The 18,297-nt window shown below is 30.4% G+C and overlaps 1 protein-coding gene across 1 annotated transcript; it reads left to right on the top strand.

Annotated features, from left to right (window-relative positions):
• Window positions 1–154: 154 nt before the first annotated feature.
• Window positions 155–7,026, top strand: LOC126842100 (uncharacterized). The gene is made up of 9 exons (XM_050578981.1): window positions 155–347; window positions 716–878; window positions 1,960–2,033; window positions 4,665–4,833; window positions 4,900–4,958; window positions 6,198–6,354; window positions 6,428–6,498; window positions 6,619–6,805; window positions 6,895–7,026. Exons 1-9 carry the CDS (start codon window positions 291–293, stop codon window positions 6,972–6,974), a joined length of 1,017 nt encoding a protein of 338 aa, XP_050434938.1. The 5' UTR covers window positions 155–290; the 3' UTR covers window positions 6,975–7,026.
• The last annotated feature ends 11,271 nt before the right edge of the window (window positions 7,027–18,297 follow it).

Here is an 18,297-nt window from a genome sequence, read left to right as displayed (position 1 = left end):
GTAAAAAAGAAAAATATGTTATTGAAAAAAAAGGCGTTCGCGTCGGCGATTGAAAAATAACACGCTCTTTGTTGACGTCATTGCTAAAAAATGTGTACATTAATACATAAGAAAAATCGGTTTTGTATGTGTCTAGCAAATAGCCGAAGACGACAACATCGACAAGACGCGTAGAAAATACTTATTTTACTTTTTATTCGCCGTTCGACTTATATGCCTATAGTCTAGAGCTAAAGTATTACAAGTTCTCGATTAAATTTTTTAAATATTTTAAAAAAACACTTAAAATTATGCATTTCAAGAGCACCCTTTTCGTCTCCATGATGTTATGTTTAACGTCGACATGGGTAAGATTATAATACTTTATATTTACAAAATCTTAAATACATACCGATTATATTATATGAGGAGGAGTGGCGGAGTGGGTAAGGCGGTAGTGTGTTAGCGATCACTGTCGCCGGTTCGACACTCGGATAAGAGTGCTCCGTTTGCTGGGCGAGCAATCATCCGGTGAAAAGGTCAAAGGAGCCGCCATCCCCTTCTCTGGAGACGGACTGATGACCCGTCCCGGATAGTGGATTTGTCAAGAAACCATCTCATGATGGCAGCGTTGGGCCTTCATGGCTCGTTAAGCTTCATGATGATGATGATAAAGATTCTTAGGTTCATTTTGTACGTTTACCAATAAAAGTGATAGCCGTATATTTTATTTTAGAGCACTGGACTGGACAGTGTTCAGTTAAAACGATTGCATGAACTTTATGAAAATCACAGTACGCCTACCAATGGAGTTAATGAGGAGCAAATCGCACAAGTCGTAAACGAATATTTTGGACTGGAATGGAAAGATACGGAAAAAATGTTCAACTACAACAAAGGTAACATATTAATAAACAATTGTATTACAATTATTTTTTGAGCACTACAAGTTGTCCGTTATGGCCGTTAAAGGCTTTACGTTTAGTTAGTTAATATTTGATGAGCTTTATGGCTCGTAAATGTGAAGAATTTAACGCCCTACACGAGTTAAATACTACATGTTTTAGCACAATACTTGAAACAAATTGTTACCTTATTTTAGTATTTGTTGGAAGTTTATCAAATTTCAAAATGTAATTAGTAACATACATAATAAATTAAATTGTTAAGTTAAGAACAATTTGCTGAAAATATTGACTTGTCGATAACCAGTTTTGAATAAATATTTTTTAAGTCGATTAAGTTTGAAAGTTAGGGTAGGAAGTGGCGTGCGGTTGAGTATTGTGTGCAAATACAAATAGTTCAACAATTCACCCTTCCTTCTATCTACAATTATATCTACCTATATATATGGAATGTTATTCGTTGCTGATCGCATCACTTGAGAACGGCTGGGACGATTTGGCAAATTTTTTTCTTAAATGTTTGAAATAGTCCGAATAAAGCTTTTTACGGAAAGAAAAGTTTTAAAAGTTAGCCGAAAAAAATTTAAATTTTATTGAAAGTTTATTCCAATAGATGGCACTACATGGGCAAATATTACAACTGATAGCTGATCAGCTGACTTATTGAAAAATGGACAGTTTGAAGGTTGATCGTATTTATTCATTATTTCAGGCCAAAAAAGAAGTAGTTTCACATTTAACATTACATAGTTTACATAGTTGCCCATTTTAGTGATAAGTAGTATTGCAATGCAACCATAAGACGAAAAAATTTAGGTTGCAGATCTCGTCATATTTATTTCCTGGGCAATTCACCACAAGAAGTAGATCAGCGTTGTTCATACAACAGTTCGGTGAAAAAACCAATTGTGGAACAACTGCAAATTTTTTTTCTTGAAAACTATTTATTCAAAACTGACCACCAGCCATGTACAATAGTATTATTGCTTATAGTGCGTCAGGCAAAAAGCCACCGTTACAACTAATTTATTAAAAATACTTAATGACTTAATTAAAAACTAATCATTTTTTTCAGATGAGTCTGATTCTTTTAATTTATATCAATTATTACTTGCGTTAGCGGAAAAAGGCGAAAAAAGCTACGACAAGGTATTCAAATTTTCAAATAATTTAATGCGCGTTGGTTAAGTGTGAACTTTTTTTATTATTCTCTATCATACTATTATTCTAGTTGTGAATTAGCTGAAATTTAATATATTTCTCAACAATATAGCCCCATCTCTTATGTGTTAAGACATAAAGAATTAAACATTATCTTATTTTCTCTTAACATAATCGTAATTTTTAGAGATAACTAGTGTCTTATCTTAAATTCAATACCCTGTGAATTTGATGTATTATGTAGTGTGGTTCTCGAAATCCAAATGGGGTATCGGGAATGATAGATTTCTCTTTAATAATTGGATATAATCGTTTCAAAATTAGTTTTTCGCATAGCTTGGAGAAAAAAGGTAGGAAACTGATGGGTCTGTAAGATGATGCTTGATTTTTGGCTTGTTGGGCTTTGGAAAAATATTTATTATTGAGAACTTCCATGAGATTGGAAAGTATGAGAGTCTTAGAGTTTCGTTTAGTAAGTGTGTTAGGTGAATGATTACAGTTATTTTACGCTTTGGTGGGCAATAACAGAAGGTCATTGTGATAGGGGAGTGGTCCAATGTTAGTTGTATAGTTGCAGATTGAAGATTTTTTTGTTGTGAATGATAAATACAATTTAAAGTAGATCTGACAAGAATTGCTGCATTAGCGTGAGATGTGTTTTCCGGATGATTTGTGTAGATTATTTTATAGCTTGGTATGTAAATTTTCATTGATTCGGTTAAGTGTGTTTCGAATATTAAAGCTTCGTCGATTTTTTTTTTGTGAAGGGTTTGTTGTAGTTCAGCTAAATGGTTTTTTATACCGTTGGCATTCCAGAAAAGTATGAGTAGTGATTTTGATGTTGGAGAATTATTTATCATTTTGAGAAATTAATTTGTTGAGTACTGTAGTTAGGAGGGAGAGAAGGGGATTTATTATACCTTTGAAATCGTTCAAGAAATTGGTAAGTAGGAGACCTGTATCATTAAGAGTTGTGGTAGGAGTTGCATAATCTTGGTTAGCTGTGATTTTTGCATATGAAGGTTTTTGAGAGGAGTGGCTGGGTGGAGTTTGCGCGGGTTGAGAAGTCTTAAGTGTATATTCGTTATTTTTAGTAAATTGATGACTGTTTTCGTGATAGTTTAAATGGCGCAATTCTTGAAGTTCTTCATGAATATTTCAGCCTTTATAGGATGCTGGATGGTTTTCATTACATAAGGCACATTTGGCTGGAAGATCTCGCGATTTAGTGCATTGAGATAAGAGATGATATTCTGCGCAACGGACGCATCTAGCTGGGTGTGCACAGTAGGATTTTGTATGCTCGTATTATTGACATTTTAGACACTGTGTGAGGTTATGGCGCTTGTACGGTTCTTCAACTTTTATCTTAGTATGAAGAAGTGATGTAATACTAAAAATATCCCTATTGATTTCTGCAGGTTCTAAATCCACAAAAAATAGCGGTAAAGGTATTTTTGTTATTTTATGAGTGACATTGGTGATTTGGCGTACATTGAAATCGATTTCTTCTATTGCTATCCCAATTTCTGTTGTTGGTGTGGTGGGGTGAAGATTTCTTATGACTATGCGAAATGCTTTATCTTGTTGCATTTGGTAAGTGTGGTATTCTGCTTTATTTTCTTTAAGATATCGAATAGTAGCCCTATATGAGTCAAGGGTACTTGTTTGTGTTTATAGATTATTTTTGGTGGATTTCAAAATGAAATTTTCCGAGTTGATAAGTTATATTAAATTAGATCTTAAAGCGACAAAGTCTAGAACACCAGTGACGAATGTTGGCGGAGGAAGAGGGTTCGTTTTAGTTTTATTTTGTTCGGGATTTAAGTTTTCGTTTGATGGGGTTTCGAATAGTGGTATTTTGTCGGCATCGTCTATAGCTAAAGGCGAGTACCTAATTGTTGAAGCAAAAAATTGTTTTGTTTTTTTTCTCAGGGGAGTCTGATGTTTTTTTTTTCTTGTGGAGGTGCGTTTGACTGTATTTTTAGGCGTTTTGGAAGGAATGTCCAGATGAAATGTTACTGTAATCTGGAGACGAGATAGAGTGCATGATGCGCGCGTTGTATGCGTTTGTAGCTGTATTAGTAGTGTTGCTTAGGCCATTTATCGAAATGATTTGTATTAGCGGTGCGGTCTTTTGACGATTTAGGAGCATGTGAAATTGTACGTCGTTACAGATAAATTTTGATTTTGATAAACAGATGAATGCCGCCGACCGATAGCCGGGGAGTCGTTAGTGATGAGCAGTGCGCTGCAGTATTTGATATTTGTAATTATAATTACCAGTTTATTTGTTATAATGTGATCGAAGATGGTTCAACCAAAGTTTTGATTAGCGTATCTCAAAGAGCTTTTTCTGATGATTTTTTTTAATAACACATAAGAGCACAAAAAATTGAGAATAAACCTGAGATAATTTTATTAACGCGGAGTTAAGTTAGCACGTGTTATGCGGACAACGTTCACAGCGCGAGTATCTTTAAAATTAATTCCTCAGAAACGGCTTTTGACCCGTCGAAATTTGCAAAAAAAATTGACATATATACTTTACTTAGGAAAAGCTTAAGTTCATATGACTTACACATAACCAACCATTCTGTAATAATAAATTGTTTTCAGGTTAAAAAACTCACGTTTTCGGATGTAAGCTTTTATCTAGAAGAGTTCGAGGATGACAACGAATTGGGTTACCTTAATATTCAACAGCTATCAAAAAAATTCAATAATTGGAAGAGTGTAAATAATGCATTGAACGCAAAATCAGTAGAACTTAAAAAAGAAAAAGGCGGTAATGCACATATACCAAGGAGGCGGTTCATTTGATGTAGACAATTATTTTAATTTTTTGTTTTAGACGACCATGAAATAATGGCTACGGAGTTCTTGTTGATTATGATGGAAATCAATCCAACAGTAAGTGCAAAATTAATAAAAAAGGGAGAAAATGTAATCTCTAGAAACATTTAAAAGAAAACTTTTATAAGAACCGGCTTAAAATAAGGATTTCTAAAAATAAATAAACAGCAGATCCTATTATTTTTACTTATTTTTATATTAGTTCAAATAATGTGAAGTTTTAATTGGTCAAAAAGTCAAAATTCTTTCAACAAATTTTCATTTCGATTGTGTGGCCGTAACTGATCATTGTGTCTTATCCATTCAGAACCATCGTTTATAACTTCTAATGAGTGTTGTGTCTAATATTATGAATAATTATACCTTTTTACCAATTTTCACCTGTTTTTCTGTAACCTATACATATCACACCATCCCCTTGTCTAAATTTAAGTCTCTTTTACCCACTTTTTTTATTTGGATTACTTGATTATTAATAACTACTTCGTTAATGTTTTAAAAAATCATATATTGTTCGTATCGAATGACCTAATATAAGTTGAGCGGGAGATTCATGTGTTGGTGATGGGGTGCATTCCTATACATTAGCAAAAATGTATTTCAATAACTTAATAAAATAGAACATTTTTTAAAAAATTGTTTTATTATGTATTTTTTTGTACGATTTGTCAAAATTTAATGGCCAATGCTATTTAATAACTTTACGTTGAAGCAAATAATGTAGTTTTAAAATATCTGCTGCATTTGGTGTAAATTTGATGTAATAAGTTAATTAACCTAAAAACGATTTTGACATTGTTTGATTTTCTGGAACCTGAGCTGAAGAAATAGCGTCAGTGTATTTTGACAATGTGTGTGAAACTTGCTCGTCAATTTTAAGATACAAGAATATAGTATGTATTTCTTAGCTACGAAAGCAATACTGCTCTCTTTTGAACATTATTTTCAATAGAGTTTGCTTAGAAATTTTTACTTTAGATAATTATTTTCTTCATCGCCAATTTGTAAGAAAATAGAACACAATTACATATATATATATATATGTGTGTGATTTATGACGTTTCCTATGAAACACAAATTATACGAATGTCTAGTTGTGCACCTGAGCACTACACATAATATAGAGAAAAATCTTCACAAAAATTGCCAGCAATTTATTTTTAAAGATATTTTTTTTTTTCAAAATGTAGAAATGTTGAGTCTAGAGATGTGGAATTTTAGGGAATTACTGTTTGAATAGACTATTATCGATCTTAGGGGCAAGCTTGAATTAATATTTTTTTTCATACATTGTAGGGCAATGGTCTAACTATAGCACAAATAGAAATGTTTGATGGTTTGTACGAAGCACATAAGACATCCGGTAGCGTTGATCGTGTAGCATGTGAAAAAGTGTTCAAAGAGCTTGGTATGACCGTAAATGACGAATTGGAACTGCTATTTAACTCCCAGCGTAAGAATTATGTTTGTATTATAATACGTATGATAAGTAAATGGAGAACTGCTAATTATTAAAATTCGTACAGGACCGGCTGGAAGATTGTTGATGGATTTAATCATCCTTGCGGCAGAACGCAATACGGCGGTTGAGGAAAATGTAATATCGTTCATAATTATTTCTTTTTTAAATTTAAAAGTTCTTTGCTAAAATGTTTGTTAAACTATCATGCCTACTGATTAATAACTATTTGACATTGTAACTGAAAAAAATGTTTAGGAATTGAGTGTATTAAGTCTAAACGATGTCGTAACTGCCATAAACGAATTCATTAAGATGGACAATAACAATGACTGTTTACTTTCCCCTAAAGAGTATGAAAACTACGTGGATACGTCGCGTACTGTGTTTAAAGGGTCGGAAGAAACTGTCGAAAAAGCGAAACATTGTTTAAGCAAATTCGATGGTGAAGTTAATTTAAACAATGTTAAAATATTTTAATTAACGTCGATTAGTGGTCATTGTCTAATACAAAAAATAATTTTTCTTTTTTAGACATTCAAACAATAAATGCTTTGGATTACATTAAAGCGGTATTTTTCATTCAAAATCATACCAATGAATTAAAAGCTTAATACCGCTGGTGATTAAGTACAAGCTTTAACAATATTAATTGGACATATTCAATAACCATACATATTATATATATATATATTATATATAATAATAGTATTTTTAATATTTTTGTGTGTTTTCAATTTAAATATCTCGCTCTTCATTGTCAGAAAAAAAATAATTACTTAAATAATTAGATTTCTATTAATAAATAATTTTAAAAAAAAATCAGTACCTAAAGTTATTGTTTTTAATTAATTAAAATCCCATTATATATTATTACACTACATTTTCTCAGCACTGTGAACATTTTAAATATAAAGGTGTAAAACAAACCCGATATCTTTGATCTCGGTATATTATTTGTAAGCAACATTATTCAAAATACATATTATATAAATCATAGTAATGACCCAAATTGAATCGATTAAATTAACAATATTGTTATGCAAGATAAATTTTTTATCGTGAGTCAAACAATATCTTATAATGTTGAATTACTAGATTCATTTTTCTTTTGTAAAGTGTTTTTAAACAATATGATTTCAATACCCCACGTTTTATTTGTTTTTAATACCCTTCCAAACTTATTGTTTTTTTATCGATTTTTAAAACTTATTGGTAAATGCGCGCTAATAAAAATACTATTACATTATACTGAAAAATCAGAATATAATTAAATAAAAAGTGTATCATGTAACATGTATCACATGTCCAAGGGTGTGACGAATGATATTAAAGAATGCAAAACTGTCAGTGAATAACATGAATAAGGAATCTCAAAGTTGAGACACCAAATATGATTAAAATAAAACATTAATTTTAGTAGTTCTTGAGCCAGTTCTGGGCCAGTTTCTTTCAAGTCATCTTAGAGGCCGGAATGGAGTGAATCATTTTGAACATACCAAAAGGCCCTTTGTGATTATTCAGAGGCATATGGATTGAAAGGCCCGAATTGTTTTGATGTTTGAAGGTTTTGCTTATCACCAAATAATAATACCATAAGTTCATATAGGGTTCAAAAAGGTAGTGTAAAGAAGGAGATTGTTTTTTATTGGTAGAAGAGGTCGAAGCATATCTAGTCGATAGTTGAGTGCTTGGGTTGGCTTAAATAAGATTTATGTAAGAACAATTCAGAGTACGAAAACTAATCCTACATATTTTAATTTGAAAAGTACATAGATTTCATATTACTTTTCAACACGTTATCGTGTGCTAAATTCCAAGTTTGTTGAATTGTTTTTGTGGTTGTGTATTGATTTAGAAAAGTGTTTTTGGGTGGGCTATTACTCATATGTTATTCACTTCGATACGAACCCGAGAAAAATAAAACGCCAAAAACAAAAAAAAAAATAATTCTGTTTTTACATACAACACTTCAATTGGAAACCTAAATTTGGGTCTCTAGTTGAAGAGTTCTACACACGTTGAGAAAAAATCGTTCTGGATAGAATAAAAAAAAATATTATAGATATATTCTTTAATTATTTATTAGGTATATCATAAATATCTAGTAAAAAAACAAGTTTTGTATAAATATTTATGGTGTTATTAGCATTTTGAGAAATAGGCTGGAGGAATATCGTTAGTTATAGAAATTATTAATGTTTTTTGTTTAAATTTTAGACACTTAAAATAATACATCTAGGTCAATGGTAACGACATGGTTTTTGTTTTGTATAAATTTCTTATTTAGTGCAAATGGTATATGACTATTAGGTAATTGTTTGAACAAGCCTACAAAACATCACATCAAAATAAAATGTTTTCTTCTTATTTCAATGAATAACACTTAAACTGTGTTTTCGTGTAAGAAACTAAATATACATTTTTTTGTAATAGTAATAACAATAATAAAACCATATATTGTTTTCAAAAAGGGTTTAAATGAATATAAAAATAAAATAGTAAAATTATTCATGACCTGATGCAGACATTTTTAGGTACCCTTAATGTACCAATTATTGCAAGTGTAAAAAATATAATTCAGCAAAATTCTAATTGCAAAACTTAAATGGCTTAAGATATTATTATAAGCATAACATTTAGGAATGTTGTTTAATGTACATGTCAAACAACCAATCCAAAAAATAAAGGAAAAGCTCAATAGACCAAAAATAGGAGAGATAGTCGAATGAGAACTTATACAAATGCTTAGATTCGCTGAACACATTGCTATAATAACCAAAACTTAAAAACAGATGGAAATTGCATTAGAAGTGATGCAGAAGTGTTGCATAGACTCCTAATTGAAGTGGGAAATAACTATTTAGATTTTAAACGATATTGGTTAATAAATATTGTTGTAACAAATTTTGAATTTTTTTTCAAATATATAATTTATACGGGTGTTAAAAATTAAAAAATTCCTAAACCATACGTTGCTCGGCTAAACTATGTCATTACATATAACTTGTAATTTAATCGAGTAATTTTCAAAATTACTTATTTAATTTCAAATTGTGTAATAATTTCTATGTTTACACTTGTGTATTATTTTGTTTAGTATAATTTTGTTTTAACTTTTGCAGTCGGTTTTACTATTTATTTTTAGTGTGTAAATAATTCTCTATTTTGCAGTAATTACTGTAATACCTAATAAAACTGCATATAATACGCAGTAATACTCTTTCATGATTTTTATATGTTCAGTGTACATTTGATCTATCGATTTTTTAACCTGCTAATTATAGGTTAATTAAACTTTAAGTAAATTAAATATCACTAAAAGCTTGCTTTTATTTGTGTGTTGTAATTACGTTACTCAGTTATAGTTCCAACATTGTTTTACTCATCATTATAAAATGCAAACACATAGTTTGGCGCGACAGTTTAACTCCACCTGTGGCTATCACTCGTTATCACACAAACACACACACTATCACAAGGCTGTTATCTGTCTAGAACATTTTAGCGTTGTCGTGCAATTTGCATTAAAATCAAAATTATTATTAAATACAACTATTGTTGTTGTTAATACCTAGTTGTGATTTCTTTTTGCACTCTGTAAATTATATGTAACTAGTTCAATTAGATTCAGGGCCATAGGAACAATTTGTCATAATAACTTGGTCGAATTCTGTGATAAATACCTAACGTATTGTGTCGTGTTTCGTTTTTGAGCTACAATTGAGTTTTGTCTTGCCTGTAATTTATTTTAAATAGGTGTAAAGATGGATAACAAATCCGATATCTTTGATCTCGGTATATTATTTGTAAGCAACATTATTGAAAATACAAAATATATAAATCATAGTAATGACCGAAATTGAATCGATTAAATTAACAATATTGTTATGCAAGATCAATTTTTTATCGTGAGTCAATCAATATCTTATAAGGTGTAATTAGTTGATTCATTTTTCCTTTGCAAAGTGTGCTTAAACAATACTTTTTTTTTTATTTATTGAAAATAAAAAGTTCACAAATAATATAGTTTACAACGATAAACTACATTTTGATTTTTTCGACCCAATAAGTATTGCTTGTTTGAGTGTTGGAGACCAACAAATTAGCAGATAACTTAAACAGATCCCTAACTGGTAGTACTTTAAAATATTTGTAGTTTAATGATGTAGATCCGAGTATTTCTTTTTTATTCGTACATATTCTAACAGTTAGATTCTGTTGCACCAGTAGTGGTTTTATTGCATTATCTCCACATCCACCCCATACTATTAGTCCATATTGCAAAATAGACTTGTACAATGACTCATACACAGTACGCATAACATCTCATGGTAGAATTTTATTTAGTTTATAAAATTTTAATATATTTAACTTCAGGCGCATTATCAAGTTTTCAATATGTATAGCCTATCTTAAATTCCAGTCAATAATTAAACCCAAGTATTTTGTTCGTGTAACCCTAATTATTGTCTGACAGTTACAAAAAGTGGAGTCTGGATAATTAAAAGAGTGAATAAATATATCATATGATATATATTATATATCATTATGTTATTTATGGAAAAAGTAATAAAATAAGTTTTCTTAGTATTTAAGGTTAGTGTCCTACTATTTATTTTTTTATGTACTGTACTTAGAGTTGTGTTTTGATGCACCGCATCCCAACTTATATCAGAAAAAAGAAGACAGGTGTCATCAGCATATGTTACTATTGAGCCACCTAAATTTAAATCACAAATACAATTTATGTACAAGTTAAATAAAATTGGTCCCAATACACTGCCCTGCGGCACACCACAAACAATTTGTCCCTCCCTACTGACAGTATTGTTTAATGATACCATCTGAGTCCTACTATGTAGATAGCTAGAAAACCGACAAAGATTTTCTCCCTTTATACCAAAACTAGGTGGAATATTTATTACAATTTTGTGGTCTACAGTGTCGAACGCTTTTGCTAAATTAAGAAAAATTGTTATAACTCTTTTACTATTATCTAAATTTTCATTTATGAATTTCGTTATTAAATACAAAGCATTCGTTGTACCTCTGCCTGGACGAAAACCATACTGATTATTGGATAAAAGATTATTTGGTTCCAAGTAAGAAATAAGTCTAGATTTAATTATTTTTTCAAAGATTTTCGAAAAATTGCAACGCATGGAAATAGGTCAGTAGTTTGAAATAAAAACTTTGTCACCTAATTTTTATAGTGGCTTGACAATGGCTGTTTCAAATTTATTTGGGAAAAGTCCATGTTTTAAACAAGTGTTGAAAATAAACGTTTAAGGTTCCACAGTATGATTTTGAATCACTTTTAAAATTTTAACAGAAATTCCATCAAAGACGGAAGCAGATTCTCCTTTTAAATTTTGTATTATATTCAACACTTCTTTAGTCTCAATGGATATTAAAAATGTTTCATTAAATGAATAAATACAAATTACATTACCTTGTTCTGGCGATGTTTGTTTAAATTTTTCTGATAATTCATTACCAACATTTATGAAATACTCATTATGTATGTTTGCGGCAAGTACTGGGTCTTTATGTACATTTATAATCTGATTATTATAAAGAATTCTATTTATGGATTCCTTATTGTTTTTTTAATTTTTTTCTCCAGTAATTTCCTTTACTAAGTTCCAAGTTAAGTTTGGGTTTCCCAAAAGTATTGAAAATTTATGCTTATAAAATGTAATTTTCACTGCTCTAATTAGTTAGTTTATTTGAATATTTTTTACAATATTTACGTAAATTTATATTTAAAGGGTGTTTTTAAAAACACCCTTATTTAAAGGGTCCTTTTTAGATAATTCATGGTTTGTTCTGGTTAAATTAAGTAAACCTAATGTCATCCATTCCTTAAGTATTTTATTTTTCGAATTTACTTTAAACAAAAACCTAGATTTCTCAACAGCACTTATTATTTTTACGTACAAATTATCAACACAATCATTTGTATTTGTCGTACAATATACATTTTCCCATCTCTCTTCTTTTAAAATGTCAGACAACATAATATAATTTACAGATTTTACGACAATACCTTCTTGTTTAAAAATATTGTATTTTGGCATTGAAATTATTAGAGAAAAGTGGTCAGTAATTTGCGTTTGTAGTACACCCGCATCAGTGATATCTAGAACGTAATGGGAAGACCTTATGAAGATATGGTCTAGACACGAAAACACACCATAGGTGGGTAATCTCGTAAAGATATTCACAAATGATTAAAAAACCATTTTCAGCCATTACGTCGAAATACTCGTTATCTGTTTTACCTTTTATATAAATATTGATGTCACCTATTACTATTGTATATTCATTATCTACGTTGCCGTCATTAAAAATATTAGATACAATTTTGATCAATTCATTTCTATTACTAGACGGTGAATGGTATATACAAAATAATACTATAGGTAATTACGGATAGTCTTACAATATTACATTCTTCAAACTCATACTCATACAACTCAACAGTAACACTGTTTTTGACAAAAATAATAACACCATCGTTTTGATTTCGTTTAATTGAGGATACGTAAGAACTGTAACCAAGTTACAGGAGCCGAAGTTATCTGCATTGATGTGCCAAATTTCAGTTAAAATTAAAATGTTATTGTTTTTTGAATGAGTATCATTCTCGAGAAACAGAATTATTTCATCGAAATTAGCAATTAGACTTCGAATGTTAGTACACATTACATTACAATTTTTAGAATAATTAGTTAAAAGATTTTTTTTATTTACAAATTCAGAGATAGATTCATAGTATCTAGTGTCATAATTATCGTATTTTTCAATAATATTATTATCAACCATGCAAAAAAAGAAACAAATACATTAAACATTAAAAGAGATAAATAATAACAGTTATTTAATTTTAGAGATGGAAAGTTCATCAACTATTATAATAACCTTTGAACCTTCGTTTTTCCTAACAAAGATTTTATTGTTTTTGAACCAGATGAATTTGTAACCAACCTCTTTTACTGCGTTTCTTGTCTTGAAAAATAGATCTTTGTATGCTAAAGTCATCTGTTCATTTACGTAGATTGCCGTTTTTCCCCATTTATTGTCAATATTATTTGCTGTCAGTTTTTGTTTTTTTATGCGATCCATAAAAGAGAGTTCCAACACCAATTAACATCTCAGCTCTGGCACGTAGTCAAGAAACCGATCCGGAACTCCGAACCGTAATTTCAAAACTCCGTCCCGTTCCTGCATCACCTCACTCGAAAGGTCGCATTTTCGTTCATCGAGATCTAGCAACTCATGCACTCGTGTCATGCTACGCACCGATTTGGTTAGAGCTTCTCTTCAGCCACCTTACACCGGACCTTATCCAGTTCTAACCTGTGGTGACAAGCTTCCGACATTTAGGTTGAAAACAAGAAGTCGACCGTGTCAATTGACCGCCTTAAACCGGCTTACTTCATTCCCAACCCTTCCAATCCAACCCAACGCTTCCTAGCCAAACCAGCTGAAGAAGAACTTCCTAGCTCAGCCATTGATGATGCCACGTCCACGGACAGACCTTGTTCAGGTCGTCGTGTTTGTTTTACCAAGTTCTTTCAAGCACAGCAACTCACTTCCCAGAGGGGGCGATGTGGTGTAAGGGAATATTCTCGAACATTCGCGACGTACAGCAATAGCCGCCGCGTCTCTGGAAGAATGCTTCCGAACGTTCTAGCACGCACAACCGGTTGCCGCTCCTAGAATATTCTACGGCGCATATCAGCGCTACACCATCATACAGCCAACATTAGTCTCACTCGAACTCTCGCCTGCTACAGTACTACAGGCTTACACTTTCGCGAGTTCAGTGATATCATTTGTGTTGTTAAATAGTAGTGTAATAATTGTATATTTGGTTTATTTATTTATTATTATTATATTTAATATAAATATTATATTTATATTGGTTACTAGTGTATACTCATTTACTTCCACGCTATACACCTAACCATCATCTTTTCCCCTAGAAGGGATAGAACTTTTTTATTTATTTCAATTTTGAAAGCAAAGTTTTTTAGATTTAGATCTAAAAATTAGACCGAAGGTAGATCTAAAATGGAACTATAACATATACAATTTTCTCAAAAATCTGTATTCAAATTTTGTTTTATTAAGGAAAAACCACAAAAATAGGGTAAATTTACAATTTGGCCGTAGTCAGTTTCTAGATTGCTATGTGTGAGTGAATCAACAGAAAATATTTTCATTATATTGTTATTTTATCATGTCCCTTGGGCATGTAACAAGTGTGTATAAATATAACGTATGCTTTACCTATACAATGACTTGTTATTCTGACTTTTTTCATCGGTGCCAAGTAAATAGTAATACTGTATTTTGAACCAATCTAACGTAGGTAAGGCATTTGTTTTGCGATGAGCTGTTTTTCTTTTGTATGTTTACCACCGAGCCAAAATCGTCTGTATCATAATATTTTTTTCTTACTGTAAATATATAGCGTTCACCTAATACTTCATATTCAGCGCTTCGTGTCGGTTTTTTAGACCCGAGCACAAGGCATAATATGCACATAAATTTTACAACATGTTTTTTTGAGACACAAAAAAAACGCTTTACGCTTACAGGCGAAATCAATCATTTTTCGTAGCAACTAAACGGTGTAACGCCATTTTAAGATATACAGGGTGATCAATTTAACACTCAATATTTCTTAAGCAAATTGCAATTTTGTAGTTTAAAAAAAAAATGTTATTTTACAACATTATGAAATTACTAAATATTTAACTTTTTTGGGATTATCCTAGGGTCTATCGACTTTTGACACTTGAACCCTAAATAGAATCAACTATGTCATCAGAAAGATTAAATAGTTTAGCCTTATTAAATATAGAGTAATCTATAACCAAAACAATTTTGAATTACGATGATATTATTAAATCATTTCCATCAAATCATTCTCGCAGAAAATTTTAGAAAAACCCAGAATAAATCTAGTATTTTTTTTTAAAAATTATAAAGTTTTAAACTTTCTGAATGCTTTTATGTTAATATTGTTAAGTTTTTTTTTAAATTGTTATAAGCGATATTATATTGGCTATGTCTGAGTTATATTTTATATTTATTTAACTAAGTACCTACTAATTAAAAAAGCAATTTATAAAATAACAAAATATATTATTGACAATGTATTTAAAATGTTGGTTTAACTCTCTCTAAGTATTCGTTCACATCTAAATTTTTTTTCATAATGTTAATTTTTTTATATTTAATGAACTACTCCAAAAAACTGCTGTAAACCGCTTTTCTGAATTAAATACTAGCTACGCCTGTTATATTTTATAAAGTGTGTTTTGATCTTCATCAAACTCTTTAGGCCTATCAGTTACTATTTTAGAATAAGATAAAAAAATGTATAATTTTAGTAGTTCTTGAGCCAGTTCTGGGCCAGTTTCTTTCAAGTCGTCTAAGAGTCCGGAATGGAGTGAAACATTTTGAACATACCAAGAGGCCCTTTGTGATTATTCAGAGGCATATGGATTGAAAGGCCCGAATTGTTTTTGTGTTTGAAGCTTTTGCTGATCACCAGATAATAATATCATAAGTTCATATAGGGTAGTGTAAAGAAGGAGGTTGTTTTTATTGGTATTTTTGAGTGTAGAAGAGGTCGAAGCATGTCAAGTCGATAGTTGAGTGCTTCGCGTTTTTCTTTTAAATGTGGTGATCAGGTTAGGAGCTCGTTAAATATTAAGTCTAAATATTTGATTTGAGAGCATTGGGAAATGGGTGTTTCATTTAAGGACATATTATGGCGCGAGCTAATTTTATTTCGTTTTATTTTATTTTACAATTTTTCAGCCTGGTGTCTAGTGAGTCCAGGTATATACATTATATTTTATATGTAGTGAGAGAACGAGAGTTGTGGAAAAACATATTCTGGCTGGCCACAATCACATTGGTATTGGGTTGGCTTAAATAAGATTTATGTAAGAACAATTCAGAGTACGAAAATTAATCCTACATATTTTAATTTGAAAAGTACATTGATTTTATATTACTTTTTAACACGTTATCGTGTGCTAAATTCCAAGTTTGTTAAATGTTCATTTCTGGAAGGTTTATACCTAATGTCTATGTATACATATATATTAGTGAAATGACTATTATTAAGTAAATCGCATTAAAGGTTTGAAAATAAACTGTTTTATTTATTATCGACTCTATTCTGACCGGTGAGTCTTTGGTGATTTTTAATACCAGTCGAGAAGCGCCATAAAGATATATTCATGTTCAACAAAACATTAATCAAAACGACCGAGCGGAAAATGGGACAGAAATGTATACTTCAGAAAAAATATTTACCTCAAGATTTATGTATTTTCTCGACAAACTGCCAAAATAATGTTGTTCAAGCAGACCGAATGGTATGCTGAGAAAAATGTATGGACAATTATTATGTAGACGTTTCGGACCACGCCAGACATTTGTTGATAATAAATGAGTCCAATCATACAAATAAATTTACAGTCTATTATAAAATCTTGATTTCTTGCCATTTTAAATGAGATAATATTTTTAAACAAATCTAACTACTTACGTTTCGCGAGTGTCTAAATAATATATTATCATAATAAATGCAACTAGACAGAATTTCCAGAACATTTCATGAGAACTTGTAGCTTGTACTTGATTCGTGTTATATATGTATATATATTAAATAAATATTGACAAATAAAATGGATAGTTCAAATTTAATGTAGGTTTAGAACATATAGATATACACTAGTTATATCTATATCTACTTATCTAGTTCATTTCCAGTATAATGATTGTGTCCTCGGTCACGGGTTGACTATGCACTCTGGTTTCCCGACAGTGTACTCTGTTGTTCACAAAAAAAATGACCACTTTTATAATATGAGTTCTTAAAAAGTATCGCAACGGGTGTACAACGTGATCATTCTCACCAAGACACAAATTCTAACTGAAAAAATTAGAAGTCAGTAGTTTTTTTTTTAGTCATTTTACCTAATAAAATTATATTGCACAGTATTATTGTTCATATTTATCTGTTTAAACCACGACTCGGAATTTTGGTAGGTAATTAGTCATTCATACCACCTTTATGTCATATTTATATTTCCAAGTCACATTTTATGATGATTAATTATTTTTCTATATCATTATTACTATTTTGGTAGGCAGTTAAAACGAAGTCTACAAACAATTATTTAACGGCGTAAAAAGTGAGATAATTAAAAAAAAAATTAATCAAATGCAAATGCAATTTCCATTCTAGACAAACCAGCTGATGCTATGTGCTAAATAATTTTGGCATGTTTAGAAAAGATTCAAATCGTTTGTATGCAAAAATAACTTCCAATTACGGATAAAGTAAATGACAAAATTAATATTTTAATTGCTTTATTTTTTATGCATTATAACTATTTTTTATTGTGCACATTAAATATTCTACGTGCACTAGTAACGTTATATGTTTAATAATCATCATCATATCTAAAATAAAATCTTGAATAAAACTGTGTATGTAAAACTTGTATAAAAAGAGGATAATTATTTTTTAGAGAAAAAAATTAATACATTTTCTTACTAAAATAGTGATTCATATAGGTGTTGAAGAATTACATGGCTTTTTATATTATTATAAGGAATCTTATAATAATATTATTCGCACTCCACCTCCCGTGGACTATTGGCTATAAAAGTAAATAAAAGAAAACTTCGAAAAATTCTTATATCTTCTAAGCAATAAATTGAACAAGATAAGATGTACATGATAGCCCTTAAACAAGGGTACACTAACCAAACACCCTGTACATACGATATTTCAAAGTATTAATAATTCGTAAGCGAACCGCATGACTTCGTATGTAAATAGGAGCGTTATGTAAGCCAACGACTGCATTTTTATAAAAACAAATAGGTGCGTCG

This window comes from Adelges cooleyi, unplaced genomic scaffold (genome assembly GCF_023614345.1).
Source record: "Adelges cooleyi isolate 19-005CV unplaced genomic scaffold, UGA_ACOO_1.1 ACOO_flye_CR_arks_rails_tigmint_CR_PRNA_446, whole genome shotgun sequence".
Classification (NCBI taxonomy): domain Eukaryota; kingdom Metazoa; phylum Arthropoda; class Insecta; order Hemiptera; family Adelgidae; genus Adelges; species Adelges cooleyi.
Note: the sequence above shows the minus strand (reverse complement) of the source record. Positions and strands in the feature narration are given on the sequence as shown.